At 39.6% G+C, this 22,633-nt stretch overlaps 5 protein-coding genes and 1 long non-coding RNA gene across 10 annotated transcripts in view; 2 read left to right on the top strand and 4 right to left on the bottom strand.

The window, feature by feature from the left end:
* The window catches only part of LOC144475269 (single Ig IL-1-related receptor), a 162,061-nt gene extending 156,583 nt beyond the window's left edge, over nt 1-5,478 (top strand). The window contains exon 7 of the mRNA XM_078190990.1: nt 1,061-5,478. Coding sequence (XP_078047116.1) covers nt 1,061-1,506 — 446 coding nt within the window. The 3' untranslated portion in view covers nt 1,507-5,478. The remainder of the gene's footprint in view (nt 1-1,060) is intronic.
* Nucleotides 4,578-15,030, bottom strand: LOC144475268 (putative multidrug resistance-associated protein lethal(2)03659). Its single transcript, XM_078190989.1, has 16 exons — nt 14,214-15,030; nt 13,958-14,141; nt 11,406-11,510; nt 10,755-11,057; nt 9,689-10,116; nt 9,468-9,624; nt 9,198-9,400; nt 8,683-9,077; nt 8,401-8,615; nt 8,111-8,329; nt 7,843-8,023; nt 7,592-7,768; nt 7,056-7,521; nt 6,615-6,987; nt 5,835-6,531; nt 4,578-5,716 (listed from the first exon to the last, which is right to left on the bottom strand). The coding sequence occupies exons 3-16, from the start codon at nt 11,480-11,482 to the stop codon at nt 5,573-5,575; spliced, it is 4,035 nt and encodes a 1,344-aa protein (XP_078047115.1). The 5' UTR covers nt 11,483-11,510; nt 13,958-14,141; nt 14,214-15,030; the 3' UTR covers nt 4,578-5,572.
* A 169-nt stretch (nt 15,031-15,199) lies between these two features.
* Nucleotides 15,200-17,812, top strand: LOC144475272 (uncharacterized). Its single transcript, XR_013494842.1, has 3 exons — nt 15,200-15,252; nt 16,697-17,336; nt 17,652-17,812. It is a non-coding gene; the product is annotated as an uncharacterized LOC144475272 (long non-coding RNA).
* Nucleotides 15,665-17,294, bottom strand: LOC144475271 (serine/threonine-protein kinase RIO3). Of its 2 annotated transcripts, none has more exons than XM_078190992.1 (5): nt 17,179-17,294; nt 16,718-16,835; nt 16,462-16,643; nt 16,284-16,387; nt 15,665-16,210 (listed from the first exon to the last, which is right to left on the bottom strand). In XM_078190992.1, the coding sequence occupies exons 2-5, from the start codon at nt 16,810-16,812 to the stop codon at nt 15,947-15,949; spliced, it is 645 nt and encodes a 214-aa protein (XP_078047118.1). In that variant the 5' UTR covers nt 16,813-16,835; nt 17,179-17,294; the 3' UTR covers nt 15,665-15,946. The 2 variants fall into 2 exon arrangements, with proteins under 2 accessions (XP_078047118.1, XP_078047119.1); XM_078190993.1 differs by having other exon boundaries at nt 17,046-17,181.
* Nucleotides 17,537-19,343, bottom strand: LOC144475270 (U5 small nuclear ribonucleoprotein 40 kDa protein). Its single transcript, XM_078190991.1, has 6 exons — nt 19,129-19,343; nt 18,720-18,849; nt 18,332-18,645; nt 17,981-18,253; nt 17,737-17,902; nt 17,537-17,663 (listed from the first exon to the last, which is right to left on the bottom strand). Exons 1-6 carry the CDS (start codon nt 19,240-19,242, stop codon nt 17,608-17,610), a joined length of 1,053 nt encoding a protein of 350 aa, XP_078047117.1. The 5' UTR covers nt 19,243-19,343; the 3' UTR covers nt 17,537-17,607.
* Nucleotides 19,344-19,828: 485 nt separating this feature from the next.
* Muc (dihydrolipoamide S-acetyltransferase muc) lies at nt 19,829-22,531 on the bottom strand. Of its 4 annotated transcripts, none has more exons than XR_013494861.1 (7): nt 22,397-22,531; nt 21,705-21,859; nt 21,245-21,639; nt 20,797-21,164; nt 20,414-20,713; nt 20,119-20,341; nt 19,829-20,022 (listed from the first exon to the last, which is right to left on the bottom strand). XR_013494861.1 is itself a non-coding variant. In XM_078191201.1 (7 exons), coding segments are annotated over exons 1-7 (1,470 nt in total). In that variant the 5' UTR covers nt 22,519-22,531; the 3' UTR covers nt 19,829-20,117. The 4 variants fall into 4 exon arrangements, 3 of the variants coding, with proteins under 3 accessions (XP_078047327.1, XP_078047328.1, XP_078047326.1); XM_078191201.1 differs by having other exon boundaries at nt 19,829-20,118; nt 20,213-20,341; XM_078191202.1 differs by having other exon boundaries at nt 20,213-20,341.
* Nucleotides 22,532-22,633: the final 102 nt, after the last annotated feature.

Raw genomic sequence — 22,633 nt, 5'->3', positions numbered from 1 at the left:
TCTCAACAAGTGTGCGGCCGGCGAAACGTTCAAAAGCGCGTCTGAAAAATGGTGTTTGCAAAATTGCCAAGACGAATGTGCGGCGGCAATGGCGCGATTCGCGGGACCGCTTTAACGTCGTTAGCGAGCACCGGGATAAAATATGTGCGCCGCGGCAAGCCGCGTTTGCATCAGGATTTCTGCGTCCCTGGATACCGGAAGGCGTGTGTCCGGGCACAGCTATCCCCGGGGATGTTCCGCCCGGTTTCCGTGTACTGCCGTGTCGCGGGGCGCGATCCCGTTGGAAAATAAAAGTCCGCCACCGGCGAACTCTCCGAAAATCGGGTCTCCCTAGGCGCGGCGCTAGAAGCGACGCGCTCCAACGAAAATGCATATACACGCGGCGAGATAACCGAAAGATGGCGGGGATCCTTCAGGATCACGGAATCACAGCGGGAGAACTTGGCAAATTGAATTAGAAAGTTGGCCGCTCCCTCGGACGCGACGGCGAGCGTCTCGTTTGTCTCCGGTAGACAGCCGCGGTTTCGAATTAGGTGTGTACAAGGCTGCACCCGCCGACTCCGCGTTTTCGCTCCGTTAACTTCTGATAATGCGCCTCCGAAACGGAGGAACTGTTGCGATCCTCTCCCTTCTGCCTTTGGCTTGCCGTCTGAGCAGACATCTTTTGACCTAACTGGCTGATGAACGCGAGGCGCCCGCGTTTCTCGCGCGGCAATCATCCAGCAATCGAGGAACTTGGGCCCGGCTGAATCCTTCGCCGGGATTCTGCGATTTCTGACATCTGTGGCTTCGTTAACAGTACCCACATCTTTTCTACCGATTCCCTTCACATTCTGTCTCGTCGTCAACCATGCGAGAGCAGCTTAATCAATTTATTCTGGAGCCATTGCCGTAATATTTTCTTGGCAGTTACGATTATTAGAGGTTTTTCGATTGTGATCGAGAAAGCATTCGGAAAAATTTGCTTCGAGGAGAAAGAACGTTTACGTTAATGAATAATGTACGTTTTCTTGAGTGATCAGCCACGATTCCTTTCTAAAACGCAATCCTGTGGTTTCAGGGGGCCTGGAGATCGGACCGCACGCAGCATCCAGCCGCAGGGTGATCATAATCCTGAGTCCGGCTTCTTTGAGCAACGTGTGGAACGAGACGAGCGTGGGTGGTGTTCTGAAGCAGGTGTCGTCACTGACTACGCGAACGATAGTAGTGGCAACGAAAGAGCTGCCCAACGTGACGACGATCGCGAAACGATCGACCACGGGATGCAACGACGCCGGCGAGCTGTCGTTGGATCGTTTGAAGATCTTGACTTGGGACGAAGGAGGCGGCACCAATAGCAGCGCGGACAACCGGAAGTTCTGGTACCAGATTCGACTGGCAATGCCGCCGGTCCGACCTATCACTAAAGAGGCCGGATGCCAGTTGGGCGCCATGATTGTACAGGCGAACGGGAAATGCGGACAGCAAAAGGCGCGGTCGCGCGAGAGCCTCGAAGTACTTGTTTAAAAAAGGAGTCGTTCGCGGAAGAAATCGGTGGGACATCGACTAAAATCGATTCCTCCGTTTCTTCGTTTCCTCAGTCAAGTTGCTTCGAGAGATCCGCCATCTTTCCGCGGCGTTCGATGTTCGAGAACAGATCGCGCGGATCCGGGTCTACGAATCGCGAACGGAGTCATGGCGACTGCCTTCGGAACTTTGTCGATGCTCGAAGTTCTCCAAGGAAACGTTCCGAATCGATGGAGTGCACGCCGGTGCTACGCCAACGTTCGCAACTACTTCGAGGCTGAATTGTTAAAGTCGCTTCGACTGCGAACTCGAAAAACGTTACCGGAAGAGGTAACGACCGCCGTGTAACTGGGTCCGTTCTCTCTCTCGATGGAAACGTTCCATTTCCGAATTACATTTCGTGACTCTGGTTCGTGCCGTTACGTTCGTTTTACGGCCGATAAGCTGCTGTGAAATTTTGGCGCGAAACGAGCGGCGACCGAAGAACATCTATCGGCGGCACTCGGGATCGAGAACGGCGATTATCCTTTTCGCAAACCAGCATTCCAGCGGTTCCGATCTCGAGCGTGCCGAATTCGACACGAACAAACCATAACCGTATATCGGTCGGTTCGAAGAATGGTGTTCTTTGAATCCGATTTCGAAATATCCCAAACAGTATCGTTCTGTTTCGTTTCGCTCGCCCGCCTTTCAGAGACGGAACCTTTTTTCCGATCTAAACACCGAAGAAATCGTTCGAAAGAAATTCAGAAGAATTCATGTTCTGAACAACTTTGAAAACTAATTTCTCTACGGTTTTAATGATGTAAGATTTTAAATCGCTTTTTATGTAAAACGTTTACCCGAATCCGACGCTCCTCGATATTCAAAGGCGAGGATACATAGAATTACATGCAACGGTCGGTAACAGCGAATTTCAAAGTGGTCTCTCTGTCGGTAATGGTACACCACGAGACGGATTTGAATTTTAAAACCAGCCTGCATCGGTAACAGTTTCCTACGGTGCCGACCGTTTTCCCGCGTTTAACCGTATTTCCTGTTACGCACAATCTTTATCTCAATTGATCGAGAGAGATTTATAAAATTTGAGGAAGGAGGAAACGGATGAACGAAGGCTGTCTTCCGTCTTGCGAGATGAGACTTTAAGGTAGAGCTGCCCGCAGCATCGCGCGTCATTTTATGAATTTCAAAACCTTTATCGACCGGGGCCAACATGGCGGGCAGAACTGGCTTAAATCGCGACAAGGCAAAGAATAAAACAAAAAACAATACGAGAAGAAAGTGTGTCACGTTGCTCGCGTCGCGAAATCGCCGATTGCGTGGGCTTTTAATTGTCTGTTTGTAAATATTGGATACATATCGGTGCTCCTTTATTTATTTAGTTAGTCGTGTATTTTATTTATAACCGTTTAAGGTTCACCGGTTATTCGAAATGTGTTCGCGCAAGCGCCCTATGAATCCGCGTTTCCGGTTGTGCGCGCATCTCTATGTGCTTTGCCGCACGTGTCCACAAGTCTTCACCGAATACGTAGATATTTTATACTGTTTTTGTATATACACGTAAAAGGGGGATAAGGAGAAGATATATAGATATACAATACATATTCGTATACATATATGTACATATATTGCCGAACCGAATTGAGATTACAGTAAAATACTGCAAAAGATATATAACTTCTTCTGGCAACATCGTGCTACGTAAGTGCAAAGTTCATCGTTTTTCTTTTATATTTTTTTTATGCACGATAACAAAGCCGTGAATATTTATGCGGACATTTTAAATTTCTTAATAAGAGATTTTCGATTTGAGATCACGGTCGCGTTACTATTTATTTAAATTTCTGTTCTATTTAATTTTCGAGTGATCGCGCGGGAATTACAAATGTTTGAATATCCGTAACAAAAAGATCGCATGACACGCGCGAAAATCAGTGAGCATCTCATCGATAAATTATCGTGGTTGCATAATTACTGTAATCTTAGATCGAATGCGAACAATACATAACACACACCTGCGTTTGTTTTTATATAGAAGGGATTATCAGTTGCGCCGACACGACTTACGAAAGACTTAGAAAAATTGTATATCCATGCGAGATACGTGACGTAAGCGATAATCCCGTCGTTTTAGTATAATTAAGGTGATTATTACGTGTAATTATATGCAAGATGACCCGTTTTAATCTGCGAGACTCGTTCAACGATTTCACACCATTAGACACGTATAATAAATATATACAGTGTATATAATATATACATATGTGCGCGATACGTCCCGAGTGTGCGAACAGATTAAGATGCGTTATCATTAAGCCACGTTCCCACGTACGCCGCGCATTATGCTAGCCGTTGGTCGCGTGTAAGTGTACTTTAGATGTCGCACCGACAGAACCACGGGGCGAGCTTAACTTTAATATCATATGGTAATCTCTTTACTGTCAGTATTACGATACACTAGTGTACTTGTCTTGCGAGGACACGCTCGCCATTTTGAAGCGGCCAGACGCGTCGTCATTCATGCGAGCGAGATCTTTGCGAGTCGAGTAAGCAGAGTATAGATGTAGAAGTTGAACCCGTTTGTTCGTTTAGCGATAGAGCACAGGCACATTATCACACGAGACGATTGAACGCGTTCACAAAAAATAATCCACGTTTCTTTTCTCTCTTTATTTCTCATGGTTTTTATTCCCCTCCCGTCCCCTCGTATACAAATATTCTCCTCCTTGTACCGTCCGGCAACAGGAGCTCATTATCTGCTCCCTTATCGACCGTCACCTCGTTGCTGTTCTGCGATTGGTCGCACCACGAGAAGGCGAGAATGTATATGAAAAAAAACGCAAAAAGTCGCAAAGGTCTGTTTCTCTTCGTAGCAAGACGAAAAAAAACATTGTTGTTCGTGCAAAATCGATAATAAACGAGAATATTTATATTTACAGAAACCGTCGGACTCTGTTGCTTTTCTTTACTTACACTTATTACTCTTTTTAAAACTGTCGAAACTCTCGTTTACGGATAAATCGTTGTACACCGCGCTTCGTAAGCCGCGTGAATTAACAGGAAGTCTCCCGATCGTTTCAGACGCATAAAAAATGCTCCTCATCTATATTTTTCATTCTGTAACAAATTCAATTACAATAGGCACTTGTACGTAAGGCAATCGTTTCTCATCCAACAGTACAATATACGTTTGTACGACGAACAAAAGAAGTATCGCACCGCGACGTGATCGAATACACAAGTACGCGGAAATCAGAAGGCGCTCCTAGACTCTCTCGAAGCTTTCGCATACAAAAGAAAAATGAAAAATTCTGCACCGTTTCGACGCAGTACAAAAACTGGCCGGGTGTTCCCCGGGCGGGTTCAGAAAACACGCTGAACCCGCTGAATCGCGTGACCATTCGTGCGATTCAAATAGGGAAACGCATTTGGGCCGAAAAGTTCCGTATTCTTCGACGATTATGTACATAAGGCTGATACATCGGTGTTTTAATAAAAACTGTTTCGACACAGCTTGCATCGGTCAAAGTAATTCTATCTTAGGAAATAAAATCTCCTATCCCTTCGACTTACGTACAACGTTTGTACTATTGTGTACAAATCGTGTATCGCTAAACAGGTGGACAATTTGATCATGTATAAAACGTTCCTTTACGAATCACATAAGTCCCGCTTAGTTGTGCTGTGTGTGTGTACGTGTTTCCGAATCCATGAATCTGCATTAGTACGCTTGTGACTAATATACAAAAATAGTATACACAGTGCATTCGAGTCTAGGAACTCTCAGGACGATTCTCGAAGGCTACGGTAGTTTCCGAGTAAAAATACAATGAACCAGTTACAAAAAGTCTACAAGATAATACTGTATCCAGGAACAGCTCGACGGCTGAGCGAACCCGAAAATGGCGAAGTTATGGTCGACGGTGTGATGTATATATCCTTACAATCTCCAGGTATATTCGTAGAAAAAGACTATTCGTTAAAAATTAGAAACTACAGCCTATAAGTAACGGAACTGAATGTAGCATCTAATTTGGGAACTTCATATTAATTCCTTGTTCGGGAATCAAAGAGCGGTGGATGTGCGATTCTGGTAGCTTACACGAGCTACTTCCTTCAAAGCTTCCGCCATCGATGGACCAGTCTCGTTTACCATACTTTGCAAGAACCCAGTAGTCTTTTGTAGTAGTATGTATGGAGCATCAAATTCCTGCAAAGATACCACACGTGATGATTTGTAGAATATATACGAAATTGAATTCTCCAAAAATGAGTACAGGAATTGTCGCTATATTATTCGAGAAGGATTAACATTTTTGGAAACTCACCACTGCATTACCAGCATCCATCACTAAGATGCGATCACTATCCATGACAGTGTTAAGCCTGTGAGCGATTGTTAACACCGTGCATTGGGCGAACTTTTCGCGGATCGTCACTTGAATGAGCTCATCGGTACGAGGATCAACATTCGCCGTAGCCTCATCAAGAACTAGAATAGGGTTGTTCTTAACGATAGCTCGAGCAAGACACACGAGTTGGCGTTGTCCCACACTGAGGTTAGATCCGCCCTCATTAACATGCGCGTCCAGTCCCATCTCCTTCAGCTCGACCTCCTCTAACGCCTTCCAGAGAACGTCGTCGTTGTAGCTGCTAAAGGGGTCTAGGTTCCTTCGTAATGTGCCGGAGAATAGGAACGGTTCCTGAGGAATAATACTGATCTTGCGACGAAGATCATGAAGGCCAATCTCATTGCTTTTCACTCCATCTATCTCAATCACGCCCTCAAGATATGACAGTCTGAACAACGCTGAGATCAGGGACGATTTTCCAGCGCCTGTTCGACCGACAATACCTATTTTCTCTTGAGGATAGACAACGAAGTTCAAGCTCTTCAGCACTGGATCTTCCGCAGGGTCGTATCTCAGAAAGAGGTCCTTAAACTCAATTTTGCCCTCCTCTGGCCAAGAATCTTTTGGTTTCTTATTAGGGGTACTTTCCAGTGGTGGCTCGCTGTCCACATTGCTGAAAAATAATTGTAACATACGGTTTATATTCATCGAAATTACAGTAGAAATTCGGAGTAAATACATCGTTCAAAAACTTACCTGTATTCCAACACCCGCTCAACGGATGTCATCTGATTCTCGAGTTCAGTGCTCTGTCGCATACCCCACTGGAACATGCCAGTCAACCCAATACTCTGCGTGATAGCCAAGCCCACGTTACCACCAAGTGTTTCACCAAGGCTATCTTCCAAGAGCAGGAAACTGTACGTAACCAGCACGATGTAGAAGACGCAGAAAAGATCCAACCAAAAGCCAAAAGCTCTCGAGGTCGCAATGAATATGTACCAGGCGGACGAGTGCAAGTCTTGATGATTGTCGAATTCCTTCGTCAAGATTTCACCCGCCTCGAACGCGCGGATTGTTGGCAATCCTTGAAGAGTTGCATTCAGGTGTCCGAAGACCGGTGATCGAGCTAAAGACGAGTAGCGGGCGTTAGTAGATAATACGTACATCTTTCTTTGGATCATCTTAAATACTCACTGACTCCTTCAAGACGTTTCACGCTTCGACTAGTTGCCAGATAGAAGACTCGAAGGTAGAAAAATATAATTCCTATGATCACTGTGGGTATCAACAGCCAAGGATTGGCCATAGCTACCACTACTATGATACCAATGAGAGATAGACCAATCTGTATGCAATCGATCATCGCAGAGGGTAACAGTTCGTCTATGGCACCCATGTCCTTTGAGAATCGATTCAAGACACGACCAGAAGTATTCGTGTTGAAAAAACGCATAGTTGCACGACTGATGCTGCGAAACATTCGATCGTGTAGCCTGATGGATGCCTTCATACATGTTGTGAAGAATGTGAATGAACGGACCAATGTAATAACTATTGTTAAGATGGTCAGAACACTGTACGTGTATACGCAAATTTCGCGACTGAGAGGACCTTCCCATTCCGTTATCTCCTCAACCGTGCCATTTGGAAATTTTTTTACCTGAAAATACAATTCACAAGAATTACGTTTCCATAATCAACGTCCTTTTTCTGGGTGTTAAAGAACTTACGTATTTCTCTTCCAGGTTGACCCACTGTGAGATGAAATAATCACCGCCACTCGCAGCTAACTGCGCCAATACGCACAGAAGAAACACAACAGATATAAGACACCAGTTTCCACCTGCTTTCAGATATCCTGAGTAGACCTCACCAGATATTCTGCCTTTCGAACGTGATTCTTCCACCTGCGCAAGTTTCATAAAATCTCTTAACTGTCCATGGAATTCAACAACATTATCAATACAATTTAAAAAATTACCTCAACTGGATCCAGTTTCTCAGTTCCGCTACTCATGTACGAACTTAAAGATGTGATACTAGCATTCCTTGAGTTGCTTCTACTAGGAGGAGCTGACAGTTTTCTTTCTTCTTCTTCGGCAGCTTGATTTTCTGCCAATCTTCCAAAGTCTATTCCCATTCTATTCAGCTCATCGTAAGAACTATTAAAAATGAAATAAAAATACATTCTGGACGATGTTGAGTAACTCTAAATAATCTTGGACAGTCAATAAATAAATGAAACCGACCCTTCTGCATGAATTTGGCCATCCTTCAAGACGATTATCCTATCGACGTTCGTCAAGTATTGCAATTGATGAGTGACGAGTATCCTTGTAGTTCCCCTCAAGAATCTGTCAATACACTCCTCAAACATGTGCTTGCCCACGTGAGCATCGACAGCGCTTAACGGATCATCCAATAAGTACAGATCAGCCTCCGCGTACACTGCTCTAGCAAGGTTAATCCTATATTAACAAAATTGATGTGTGAGTCATGATTGTTTCACATGTGCCGCTTCGGTGATTGTAGTAATTACCTAGCACGCTGTCCGCCCGACAAACTGATACCTCTTTCGCCGACAATAGTTTTATCGCCATATGGCAGCAGGCTGAAATCCCTCTTCAACTGACAAACCTTGACTACGCGATCGTATCGGAACGTATCCATCTTTTTGCCAAATAGTATGTTTTGTCTGACAGAACCGGCGAACAGCCACGGTTCTTGACTGGCGTACGCTATCTTGCCATTTATCTGTAAACCAACGGAAACAATGTTAGAACTAAATGGTAAACATTCCTGCACCGATAAGAATACACACTTGAGCACTGCCATCGTTCACAGGTAGCTCCTTCAGTATCACATTCAACAAACTAGTTTTGCCGGCACCGACTTGTCCGACGATGGCAAGTAGCTCACCCCGCTTCAACTCGATGTTAATGTTCTTCAACGTGTTTTCCTCGTCATCGAGTATCCACTTAGCGTTGACGTTTTTCAGCATCACGCAGGACTCCCCATTATTCAAGTTACTCTTGTCTGTTTTATTTGTTGCATCGTTCCAGTCTTTTGTTATACCGTTCATGTCACTTTTATTATTTTCTGTATTCGAATTTACTTTCTTTTCCTTCTTTTTACCGTGAGCTTCGACCTCGTCGTACATCATGAACTTTTCTAGACGCTTTATGGAGACCATTGCCTCCGCTATTTGCGTTATACCTGCACGGATAAACGTTCTTTTTAGTCGTATTAGTCACAATTATACCATCCAATAAATTTCCAAAGGAATCCATAAGGCTCCTCGTCTATTGATTATCAAGACATAGTAGTGATACTTACCTTGAGGGAAAAAGACTGTCATCGTCTGACGCAAAATATTGTAGTAAGCAGTCAACATGAACACTTTCTCGGCAGTTATGTTTTCACCGTATAAAACGTAAGCGAGTATAGTGATAAAAAGTGACAATCTAGTACTGAATATGATGAAAGACATAGTGATACCCCTGATCAGCGACGTGAGTCGAATCACATTGATCTCTCTCCTGTAATAATTACGGAAAGTGAATAAAAGCAATATATTATTTCTGAAATACTAAATTGTGTAATTACTTTCTTGCTTTCTCGACTAGAGCGCTGAAAGGCTTCTCCCAGGTGTACATTTTGATCGCTTGGATACCGCTGATAATTTCATTTGTCAATCGAACCCTCTCGTCTGTCCTTATAGCAGTTTTTAATCTTAGGATTGAAGACTTTTTGCCCAAATAACCTATTGTATAAATCCATTATTAGACGAATCAACAGCTATCGATAACATAGATTACGATGTTTACCTTGCAAAGGTGCGAACATCAGTAGCACTGCGACCCCGATGATAGCAGATATTTCAACTTCTCTGTACATAAAGTACAGAATGATAATAGTCTCGAGTGGACCGATCCATAAATAATGCAAAAATATAATCGCTACATCGAATCTGTTCACATCGTTGGACAACAAATTTACCGCTTGCCCGACTGTCGTTTCACCTAGCGCTGTTCTTGAAAGCCTCAACGCTTTCCTGTATATAAGTGTGCAACAAGCCACACGCATCTTCATACCCATATGAAGAATGGTCATCATGTATGGATGAATGACAAATATCAAGAACGCTGAACACAGTATCACGCCAGTGGCGTATAAATATGCTTCGTTTTTCGTTACATCACTACCTTCGTTGTAATATTTCAACAGTCTGCCAAGGAATAGCGGCTGCAATACCCTATACACGATAAAGAAAAATTAGTAAGCCCATTAACGAGTGTACATGTTCAACTAGCATGCCCAAAAATCCAAACTAAATTCACAAATGACTGCCTAAACCTCGGACGGCGGTGACAAGGTCAGTTGTGATCTTTGTTAGTTTAAAGAACACGACGTGGATACTTAGGCAACCCTGCTTATGAAGTCGCAAAAGGTTTCCGCCGTCTGAAGATTAAGTAACACTATGTAACGGTAGGACTACCAACTACTTATATGCATATAATCTCGAAGCTTAGTAGAATCGCAAAATGTAAAACTTCAACAACAATCGTATTTCTAAGAAATCGGATGCATAAAAAAATTATTGGATACAGGATATAGGGAGGTTTAGGGACTTAACGATCTTGTCGCATCTTCATTTTCATTAATTTGTAATTCGGACGAGTTGAATGTTCTAGGCAGTAGCACACTATGCACGGGGACATAGCGTCTACCTTTTGATTGATTATGGTAACGAATCAGAAGGCCGAGAAACATGGGCTGGGATAATCTGAACATGTAAGAGATATATTTTTAGAATCTCGTGAAATAATAAAAGGATCCTTATACTAGGTTGTGTATTTAAACATTAAATTGCATTCCCGCTATTTTACTTACCTGAGTAAAATTTCCAAAACGGCTAGAATTAGTCCATAGACTAGTAATTTGAAGCCAAAACATTTGACAAGAACTTTAGTCAAACTAGGCGGCTTCACTTTGTTTTTAACATCGTATTTTTTACTAGCGGCGTTTTTCGATTCACTAAGCTGTATCCGTTTCTCGTATGCTTTGACCTCTACTTCCCATGCTTTTGAAATTTGTTCACCTAAAACACTGCTTTTATGTTCTTTTAGAGGTTTGAATAAATCCTCTACTTCTAACTCTTTACGGTATCCATCCCAGAAGGTACCTAAAATCCACCTGTTAAAAATAGAAATAAGATAAGTTCTGTTATTACACAATTTTGATTGAGTAATTTGATGTTATTTTTGATTATCTTGTAATCAAAGACTGTGCTACATTATATATTAAATCAAGCTTAACATCTTGTTTGTAAGCTTTTGCTATCAACGTTAATTGATTAAAGATAACAATTGAGTTTCTATAAACAGTATTTTAGATACTCCACCTTTTTTTCACCCAAGGTTTATTTATTCGTGATATGAAGATTTTTTTAGATCAGTACTCATTTACTACCTTGATTCCATGTTTTTATTAGTAGTGAGGAAGAAATAAAAGTTAAGTCATAATTTTCTTTGTAAAACTTACGAGAATGTCAGAACACTTAATGGATTTGCTCCTTGACGTGGATTCTTCTTCTTTTCCGTTTTCAATTTCCCATCCATGATTGTTTCATTTATTTGTTTGTCTATCCTGCAAGAATTTTATAATATGTCTATTGCAATATAGTGTAAACAGCATGAATCATATCAAATGATAGTCAGAAAGGACATAAACTGATAAACCCAACTGAATCATACAATGATTCAAAAACATCGATAAATCAAGGAATTGCTTTTATAAAAAGATGAGGTGACAAACATCACAGCGTACAGTTCTTGTAAACTTCATATTTATTAATATCTAATAAGTTACAGATCTGTATAATAGTTAAAATATATCAAAAATCAATTACAACAGTATGACAAAAAATCAGGTAAATATAACATTTGAACGCATACTTATGTATTAAGTGATAAGGTCTTTAGAATTTTGTAATAAGTGATAATAAAATTTACTTATCTTTGTTTTATAAACCATAATTCATAGAGTAAATAAAACATACTCCACTCTTAAAGAGATTTCACTTACTGTGATAAATAATGTACACAGTGATAAAGTACTTTGGCAAATAAAGAATATGTTCTGGAAACCACAGTGGCCTGATAAACCACTGTAACCATTCATTTTTAACTTGGTTTTTCCTGGCAATAGATATTAGACAACAATGACAGACATACAAAATGTGAACTTTACTTTGTTACCTAAAAACAATGTATATGACACTCATAAATGATACATAGAAATGATCCTAGTAGTTAATCATAAATGTCAGTGACACAGAAACGGTACAAATGAAGGCATAATGAAATACATCGTGTCGTACAGTCAATGCTTTGTTTGTTGTCATGAATATTACATCATTTGGAAGCGCAAGCGTTGCATAATCTCTCGTATAAATCAAATCATTCGTCTAAACGAAACGGACCCAACAAAAGTCTTTCCCCGACGTAACGGTGTATTTTTAACTACGCTGAAAACATTTCGCGAAAGAATATGATGAACATTGCAATAAAGCGGATCTGTCCTCATATTATTCAACAGAAGATCATGCAAAGAGCAACGATAAACTTTAACCAAACCTAAGCGCTGAAACAAGCATTAAATTAAACAAAGTGAAGTTCGTTCTTACAAAATACACCCTGACACATTAACATTTTACTCTATGCATGTACACATACTAGTCATCATTCGAGACAAAAAGAGATCGTTTCACCATCAACGATATAAAACGACATTTTTAAGGAAACGAGAAATAAGTTGAATAGACCTTGTTTCCTTAACCTTTTCTATTCACATTTTAATTACTTTATCACTAGAAATCGATAATATTAAGCTAGAGATAGGTACATGTTGATTTTGGAAATTGTGCAACAATTTTGTATATTGGGAAATACCCATGCATCCCATCGGTTTTTTCCGGTAGGACAACGCGGCCTACCTGTCCCGGTCACGGTAAGCATAATACATACATATTCTTACTTCTTTATATTACGACATATGTATACTGTACAGATTGTATAAAGATAATACAAGATTCATATCTCTTTGTATCATTATAGCTGATAATGAAACAATCTTTGGAATTTCGGAAATAATAATGAAAAAATCAGATCAGGCTCTACAGATGTGACCCGGGAAACGTTCAAGCACTTCAATCCTCAATAACATGAATGAAAATATATAATTTAGATCTTGTTTATAGGAAATTATAAATTTGCACTATGGACTGAAGATTTATCAAGCGATAATGATGAAAAATTGACAATTTATGTGTAAGCTATCCAGCATGTTGCTATTACTACTAATCGTCAATATTACCGATCAAAAGTGGTTCTGCACAGTTAGATATTATATCGGTGTAAAATAACGCATTTGTGAAGCACGTATTATTCTACTGATAATCAGAGAAGATCGTTCATCTAGGCTTAAAATGCTGAAATGGAACGTATAATCAGAGAAGTCTACTTTGTGGGATTAGTCTAAAATAGTTGCGAACTACTGGTACTAAACGCGTATATTATAGGCGTTTTAAAATTGTATTTACGAGAAGAAATGCTACAACTAAAGATAAAAACATGCCGACTATCGGTTATCTCACTTGTCTGGTTCATAATTGCGGGAATTTTGAGATAGATGACAATAACATCTTACATAGACAACAATTCAAATGTGCGATGGTGGAGTTCGATTCGCTCGAGTTTGCGATTATTATTGCAAAAGTCGCAACAGGAAAAATCCCTTGAGTGGATGCCACCGGATTTCACAGAAAAATGTGTCATACAATGAAAACAGTATTTATGTAATAGGAAAACGCGAGGTATTTCGTTGCGTCGGTGTAACACGTTCCGATCGATTGTACGACGCGTTTTCGTAATTGACAATGACAGTTAGTGTTCGCGACATCGCGTACGATGTTCGATCAATTCATATTCCTTTGTTGGTACAGTTAGTATAGTATTGAATGATCGATTGAACGAATGATAGCGTGTACACGAGGCACGAGGAAATATCGGCGCGACGTGTTTCATCTAACTTACGATCAACGACGACGACGACGATAACGATAATACGGTCCCGTCTAATTTCCAACACGTAAATGTCCCATTACTTTCCGATTGCTCAATTCGCTGGAACTGGATGACAGGCAACATCCAGTTAAGTAGAAGACCGTTACTCGACTGGCGCACGACTGGTCGCTGCTCGTATGTGTCATTGGTTAACCTTAAATCGACACGTGATCAAGAACAACGGCTCAGATAGATTCGATACATGTATACATCTTCAACTCCTCACGGTGTGAATCCTTGCGGCTCCTCAAGCTTTTCCGTATCATTACCCCTTGTTTACCGCAAGTTTCGCGATTCATGCGGCATCTTTCGTAGGAATGATGGAAATTGGATTTCCTTATCTAAGCAGACACGCGACTTATCTAAGATCTCCGACGACTCGGTAAAAAAAAGCATTGTCATCAAGATAAAGCAAATTGGTAAATAGATTACGTGGAAATTTTGACGTGATGTCATGAGAATGACTACACAAAAATCTAGTGTTATATTTTATAAGTCGCGAAGCGGACCTTGTGGGCCTACTACCATGGAGCCAAATTGGGATTATGTTGTTTCCTTTGTTTATTTAAATGATATGTGCGTAGAGGAGATTTGTGTTCATGTATCTCGCAATTGTGTTCTAAATCTATTGTTTTATCAATTGCAAACTTTACAGACATATTCTCGTTTGTAGGATCAGATAATTTCTTTTCATTTTAATCAAATAAGTGGTTCATAAGAAAGTTACAGATGATTTTTGTCGCTTGTGTGGCAAATTTCCATAAATAATTGACGTTCTCAGGATAATAACATAAATTGGGTTCTCAGAATCTTGACCGTTCTACGACTTTCTTCCAGAAAAGTACGAGTGAGAGAATTATCCATGATAAATGGGATTAGATGATTTTCATTTTTAATTCATTGGAACAGTCCATTCTCATTTGTGAGATCTCCTCTTCGCCACTTGAAACAGATTTCTAGTAGAATCCCTGACACCATTGGTCACAATAACCCACCAATAGACACACTGGCCTTGAGTGGAAATATGTATGTACCACAAACGATCAGGTTACTAGGAGGTCTGTCTGGAACTGTTTCCCAAAGCGTCACAAAGGATACTGGTATTTGGTGGTAGTGATAGAGTAGTTTTGACTAGCGCCTTATGCGACCACATCTAGAAGTGAAGAAAATTTCTGTTTAGCGGTTTGTCACCGCTAATTAGTACTCTGATTTGCTGACGATTCATAGGTGTACAGTGCTGCTTTCGTATTCAATGACAAAGAGAGGTAATAGCGAATAAGCAAGACAGCACAACTCATGCGAAATGAGTCACACCATACTAGTACAGTTTGTTTCACTTTACTGTGATTGTGTCTCACTCTTTTCGCGCATCCGTATTTGGTGCGATGTTCGACTTGTACGAAGCGGCTAGTGAAACAGTGGCGTCGAATGTGGTGAAATTTCGAAGCTCCATTCAGGATTCATACAGCGCCAATTAGCATTACGGAAAAATGTTGCAACTGATAAACGAAATTACCAACAGTTGAGTTTGGCCAACAGTTTCAGTATTTTGCCATTTACTAATTGGCGCTGTACGGACCCCTGAAGAGAGTTTTCAGTTTTAAATTAAAAAAGTAAATTGAACGAGTCTGAAAATAAATATAATACATTTGAAAATAAATTGTTTGTAAAATATCATAACTGTTCATTCTTTTAGCTTTTTATTGCAATACAATTATCCTCTCAACTTGACAATACTTCACAAAGTGTTAAATGTCAAAAACAATTAGTTTAATAACGCAGCGATTGAAATTTTTCTCCCGATTTAAGTAATTCGGTTCTTGCACAGAAGGAGAAAGTAGTGAGTCTTACTCACAGTCATTTACAATCAAGGAACAATGTCATAAAAATCTGTGTATACATTATTGAATAAAATTATATCACCAAAAACATATTTACACGGATTAGATATTTATTGTTCTACTTTGTATGTGGTCGTGCTTTCGCTTTTTGTCTGGAACATTGAGCATGACTATGTGCCCTTAAACTGTTGAACACTTTATTATTTAATTTGACATCGAATCCTCCTGTGTCACCTGTGTGAATGCCAGGAGGGAACTGCAACACTCTGCAAGCGTTTATTCTCGAGGTCATCAGCATGTCATGTTTCGTAACAATTTGAGAACCCTCGCCCATTTTTTTATATCCACAACGCGGAATTGAGGCATACTCTTTCTCTATGCTCTACGGAAATTAAATAACCATTATTTAATCATCTATTTCCACCCATAAATGAATTCTTTACTTTAAAAATTACCACAAATCGATCGAAATCTCTTGTTGCATCCTCTATATCTACATTACTTTCTTCATCCCTGTCATCTGACACAGATGTCCGATAGTTTGTATAAGAAATGTTAACTGCAACAAAAAAATCTCCATAGATGATTGCATTTAGTTAAAATATTTTGTACAATAAAAAAGTTTTATCTTGCCTTTAGCATCTCGATTAAATTTGTCTTCTGTGCGTTTAATCATAAGGTCATATTCTTTGTTGAATTGATCTTGTAACATGTGTGCAATCACTTCATCACTGTCTGTATCATGAGCTTCAAATAGTTGGCAATCTTCTATGTTGTCATTTTCTATTGATTCTATCTGATACTTCTTTATTTCTCTGTTAATGGAAATGCAATAATTTTTATTTCCATTTGTGGGAAATTAACATAGTGACCATACTTGGTGCCTTACTTTTCCTGTATACTATCTGCAAGCTGCTCGGAAGTTATTTCCAGAAGACTTACTGGTCCTTCCACTGGTTGGATTTTCGCCCACGGTGTAGACATTTTTACAAGGTAAATTATATACACTGGAAAAAGGACTTCATTAGACAACTTACAATTAAAAAGTGAAAAGTACGATTTGTATTACCAATCATGGCACTTAAGGTTACATTGCATAAGAAGATGCAACTTCCAAATAATAGAAAATTGAACCACGGCATGCCATAAATTGTTAGAACCTTTTAAATACTTAGCAGTTAAAATATCCTAACAAGAGGGTCAAAAATTCGTCTTACCTTAAACTATTTCTAAATCACTCGATCTACGTAATGTCAATACAAGGTTGTATCAAGATCAAAGTTTTTGCGATATAATTCACAATATTCTATTTAATGAACAGAAAAATAAGATTAACAAATGTTCACATACCTTAAACCTAGATGGAATAAATTAAAAAATTTGGAAGACGAGTGAACTGATAAACGGATAGAGGTGTGAATAAAAAACAATGAACTATGCGATGTGAAGTTGGATTGTTGTGAAGTGAATCAGCGATAGCAATGAGATCGATAAGCGAGCGCGCGTACGTGAGTACCAACAAAAAGATTTTATCACTGTACTATAAGCTGTAAACAAGATTATTCTCTATACAATTTTAATACGAAACTTAAAATAAAATGATAAAATTCGTTATCATATGTCCTAACGGACATATTTATATCATTTATTGCTTGAATATTAATGAAAGTATTTTATCGAGTAAGGGTTTTACGGAATACAACAGAAATTCTTAAACTATTTTATTTATTATGTACATGGTCCTAAAAATATAAAATTCATTGCAAGTAGAGATGAACATTAAGTAACCTCGATTTCACCTAGATATATTTGTTTGTCACTAGATCCGGAACAAACTGTGGGAAAATATATTTTAGGATTATTACTTGTAGATAGGCTTAAAAATATTTACAGTTTAATATAAATTACCAATTGGTTCCTTTGGATGGAAATCAATGTCATTAACAGACCCATTATGGCCAGGCAATTTGTACAGTATCCTACGACTTGTAGTGTCCCAAACATAATGAAACCTGTCTGATGATCCAGCTGATACTTTGCTGCCATCTGGCGACCATGCACACCTCAGAAGATTCTATCACACATTTATTCAAATAAAATTGTTGGCGACAATGATTCAAATAATAATGTAAGAGTAAGCTAAAATAAAAACCTTTTCAAAGTTATGTTGATGTCCAGAAAGAATTTTAACACATCGTTCATAAGGAGCAAATGGTCTCACATCCCATATTCTTAATGTGTTATCCATAGCATTAGAAAGTATGTATGAACCATCTGGACTTAAATTAAGTCCAGTAATGGTATCAGAATGTCCTTTGAGTTTATAAAGGACAGCATTCTTTCTCAGATCCCACACTTTTATGTCATTATCTATTCCACCACTTATTACTTGCTCTGCTGTATCATTAAAAGTCACAGCTGTGACCTACGTAATTTGTGAAATAAAAATAATAAATTAGTTGAAATGATTCATTACTCTGAAGTGTCAATTTTTTAAAAATACCTGGTACGTGTTGTTTAATGTATAACATTGTCCCCTTTTTCTAGGATCCCACACACGTATTGTACTGTCGTCACTACCGGAACAAAGTTGAGTAAGACCTCTCCTTGCACCAGAGACAGAATTAACAAAAGATGTATGACCTTTTAGTTTCTTGACTCTAGTTCCAGCAACTATATCCCATAGACCTAGTGTCATGTCTGTGCTAGCAGTATACAAATGACTGCCATCAGGACTAAAATGTAGTTCCATAATTGCACCACTGTGTCCAGTCATCACAGAGATGTTCTCACATTCTCCGTAAACATTCCAAATAACTGTAAAATTATTGTTTAATATTCACTATCGATTTACAAAATGATCAATTCCATACTCAGAATTTGTAACATACAAATTTGTCGATCAAATCCAGTTGAAGCAAGGTATTGTCCTTCTGGATGAAATTCGAGAGAAAAAATATCTCCCTGATGTCCTTCCAGAAGCATAATTGGTGCAAATAACGAAGATGTTCTAGGTGGGCCCTGTAAAATGCAAAATGCATTGTTAACACTATGCCATCCGGCGACACCATGGTAGAGTCTCGCACAAAGTATCGCTCAACGGCCGGCGACACTACACACACATTTTATAATTATTTACATATGTATATCTTCAAAATTTCATGAAAATAAGGGTATAGAATTGAAAACTCGTGAGAATTAACAACGAGTTTAGTAAAACTTAACAATTTATAATTTCCCGATAACCTCAAGTCGACAAGCGAAGTTATCGAAGAAACAGTGAATTAAGGTTAAGCTTACATTTTGTACGACTGCTTTTTCTCTGCTGCTGAAAACCACCTCATTTTTAGTCCTTTTCGAAGCAGGAACTAATGCCAAAATATCATCCCCTTTACGTTTATCTAAAATCGGCATTCTGTACTACTTTACACGTTATTTTATTTACAATGATTGTATACACTAGTTTCCTCAGATGACGCTTCGAATATGTCGTCCTACTTCTGCACACCATCATGTTGCAGCACGAGCCATTCAGTGAGGTTCAATATAGAAATTTCTTTGCTCTAATTGGTTGGCGATTTACTGGCACGGCAGTGCTGCCCTCGTAGTAAAAAAAAAGAGAGAAAACGCGTGAGCAAGAATAATGAAGCTATGGAGAGGGCTTAGGGAGAAGGAAAAGTGTGCAGTAGTCGGACCCGTCACTATATTAAATTTGTAAGTTACAATTTATTAAATTTGATATACGCAATTATAGTATATATGTATTTATTTACTATAAACATTTTGACACATTTTGTTATTCTTCTCGCAGTGGTTTTTCCCCTAACTAAAAAATTAATTCTGTGCTTAAATAGGAGGGCCATAATTACATCTCATAAATACACATATTTACAGGTGGCCACTACTATCGCAGGGGAGGGAGATTTTTGTGGTTTTTCTAGTAAATTTTCAGTTAAACATCTTCTCAAAAGGATCGCAAAAGATTTAAAAACGGTCGATATACAGTTTTCACATTTGCGCTGACTATTTAATCGTCAGTCACTTACATAACATACTGTGAAAAACCACATATGTAAATTTCTACATCGTGTAAAGAAATAATATTCGTCGTGATGTTCGTGACACGTTGGTCCAGAGTTTGGAAGACGCGTCGACCGGAAAGGAAAGATACTGTGTCCGCATAAAGCTTGGATCCTATCAAAAATTGATAATTTGCAAATGCGTAAAGTAACACGATTCAATACCGTACTATACACAAATATACAGGACATTCATCATCACCTTTCGTACCTGAACAGAAGAATGTTTTTGTGTTTTTTCTTTTTCATGTATTTTGCGCTTACTCAAACTACGCGCCATTGAACACTTTAACGGTCGGACTTACTACAATAGCATGTTTGTTGGGTTTTCCATGAAGCTCTTAAAAGCAGCTAACCATTGGGCACCGACCGCACCATCCACGGTACGGTGGTCGCAGCTGGCAGTGACGGACATGTATTGGGCAGTTGTGAATCTACAATTGAAACGATTACAGAAAAAATAATTGAAAGAAATTTTAAAAACCAACTTTGTCAGGAATGCTTACCCTTGATCATTCTTGGCAGGTATTAATCTTGCTTCAGTAGTGCCCACAGCAAGGATTATGGATTGAGGCGGATTTATAATAGCGGAAAAGTTCTTAATACCGAACATTCCCAAATTAGACACCGTTATGGTTCCACCCTGGAATTCTTGTGGTTGCAGTTTCCCTTCTCTTGCCTTAGCAGCCAACGCTTTCACATCCTTACTAATTTGAACTATACCTTTCGTATCTGCGCCGAAGACTATTGGCGTAATCAAGCCGTTTTCTGTACTGACCGCCACACTTACATCAACGTTATTATATCTACGAGAAGCATTATATTAGCGCGGATGTTATATATATGATAATACAGGAATATATATATGCGATAATACAGGAAAACTTACTGTCTAATAATATCACCCATCCAGGCACTGTTGCCCTCAGGTACCTTTTTGCTGGCCATCGCCATCGCTTTGATGATGATGTCATTTACACTGACCTTTACTTTATCCTTCTCCATCATTTTGTTAAATTGTTCTCGCATTGCTAAAGCTGCGTCCATTTTTACATCTATCGATAAATAATAATGTGGGATAGACTGTTTACTTTCTAGGAGACGTTTTGCGATTACTGCTCGGATATTAGAAATGGGCACATCCATTCCTCCTGGAGCACCTATCGCCATTCCAGGTTGCACGCCAGCAACTGCTGGTCCAGCACCCGCTAAATCTTTGGATGTAATAGAACCATATAATCCAGATCCTTTCAGACCCTGCAAAGTGGACATGTAGTTAACATATTGCCAGTAAATGTAGGAGAAATGTATATGAACCAAGAAACTTCGGTGATCACCTGTAAACTAAGACCTTTCTCAGCAGCAAGCCTCTTGGCCAATGGACTAGCATATATCCTCTCTCCAGAAGCTGCAGGTAGTTTAGCAGCTGCTGGTGATGGTGGTGCTGCAGGAGTTGGAGGTGGAGCGGACGGTACAGGAGAGGGTGCTGCTGGAGCTGCAGCAGCAGCTGCTGGGGGTGGAGCAGCCGGAGAGTCGTCTTTGAAGTCTTTGAAAGCAGCTACACTGCTTTCGTCAGAAACAATTATACACACGAGTTTGCCAATTGGAACATTTTTTGTTCCTGCGGCCACAATAATTTTTGCCAGGTATCCTTCCTCAGGAGTTTCAAAACCCATTGTTGCCTTATCAGTTTCAATTTCTGCTAGCAAGTCACCTTCATTCAACTTGTCGCCTAAAATAAAGTACAACATATTATAAAGGATTATTGATCTAATGCAAATTAATTGCTTCTCTCACCTTCTTTTTTTTGCCAACTAATGATGGTACCTGTCTCCATGGTAGGAGACAGTGCAGGCAGCTGTACTTTGACATGATCGGGGTAATCAGCATAAAACCTGAACTGCTGCTTCCATGGTGCAACCGTGAGTCGTACATTATTGTGAACCTGAACCCTGAATATACACAAAAGACTATTTTATTATAATGTTTGTATAAATATGTGTGGTTTCTTTTGGAGTAGTAGTTGCTAAAAATTATCTTATTTAATTAACACAAACACAAATGTATGATACAGTATAATATTATAATAGGTACAGTACCAATAGGAAATTGGAGCTCATTCAAGAACTCTTACTCATTTGTATGAGTAGGGTATGAATCAAATAGAGTGAACATTGCTCGTGCACACAGTAAAAGATGGCCTTGAGTGAACACTTGATTATTATGTTAACTTTAATCAGAATAGTATGATTCTTTGCAATGAAATGAAGCAGGATTCAATCGAGGGAGTGGCAGCGTTATTATCAGATATCAAGTGGAAAAGCGGGAAATGGTATCCACGAGATAGTGTGCCTAAGTAGAATGAGACGATGGTCAGACGTGGTTGCAAAATGTAACCTTAAAGTCGAACAACGACTGATACATAACTCAAGGAAGGTCAGAGCAATTTAAAGAACGATAAAATATGATGGTGACATTGAAGAGAATACCTTTGAAGATGTTTTCTGTGAAGACATCGTATGACGACGGATCTTACGATGTTCGTCCGCACGGAACTTCGTAGAACAGCGCGTGCCAATTCATTACGTAGACTGCTCGTGGTTCGTATCATAATCTCAGATGCTTCGTAGATCCTTTACTACTTTTCTCGTAGCAAGTCGATGGGAATTCGATGACGGAGATTGTGGAAATGGTTCGGCTTAACACCTCGCACGGCGACGACCACG

The sequence above is a fragment of the Augochlora pura genome, chromosome 9 (genome assembly GCF_028453695.1).
Source record: "Augochlora pura isolate Apur16 chromosome 9, APUR_v2.2.1, whole genome shotgun sequence".
Classification (NCBI taxonomy): Eukaryota; Metazoa; Arthropoda; class Insecta; order Hymenoptera; family Halictidae; genus Augochlora; species Augochlora pura.
This window is presented reverse-complemented; position numbering and strand designations above follow the sequence as displayed.

Bases quoted from the DNA above. Each gene is read 5' to 3' on its own strand.
- LOC144475268 (XM_078190989.1), bottom strand. From the start codon at position 11,482: ATGGATGGGAAATTGAAAACGGAAAAGAAGAAGAATCCACGTCAAGGA. The intron at 7,769-7,842 runs GTAATTTTTTAA...AAACTTGCGCAG, and splicing joins AGAAACTGGATCCAGTTGAG to GTGGAAGAATCACGTTCGAA. The intron at 7,522-7,591 runs GTAAGTTCTTTA...TTGTATTTTCAG, and splicing joins TCAACCTGGAAGAGAAATAC to GTAAAAAAATTTCCAAATGG.
- LOC144475271 (XM_078190992.1), bottom strand. From the start codon at position 16,812: ATGTCTACACCGTGGGCGAAAATCCAACCAGTGGAAGGACCAGTAAGT. The intron at 16,644-16,717 runs GTAAGGCACCAA...TTCCATTAACAG, and splicing joins GCAGATAGTATACAGGAAAA to AGAAATAAAGAAGTATCAGA. The intron at 16,211-16,283 runs GTAATTTTTAAA...TAATTTCCGTAG, and splicing joins GAGATTTCGATCGATTTGTG to AGCATAGAGAAAGAGTATGC.
- LOC144475270 (XM_078190991.1), bottom strand. From the start codon at position 19,242: ATGCCGATTTTAGATAAACGTAAAGGGGATGATATTTTGGCATTAGTT. The intron at 18,850-19,128 runs GTAAGCTTAACC...TGCATTTTACAG, and splicing joins AAAAAGCAGTCGTACAAAAT to GGCCCACCTAGAACATCTTC. The intron at 17,664-17,736 runs GTAATTTATATT...ATTTTCCCACAG, and splicing joins CCATCCAAAGGAACCAATTG to TTTGTTCCGGATCTAGTGAC.
- Muc (XM_078191200.1), bottom strand. From the start codon at position 22,518: ATGATACGAACCACGAGCAGTCTACGTAATGAATTGGCACGCGCTGTT. The intron at 21,860-22,396 runs GTATTCTCTTCA...GTGTATATTCAG, and splicing joins CACAGAAAACATCTTCAAAG to GGTTCAGGTTCACAATAATG. The intron at 21,165-21,244 runs GTGATCACCGAA...TCCACTTTGCAG, and splicing joins AGAAAGGTCTTAGTTTACAG to GGTCTGAAAGGATCTGGATT.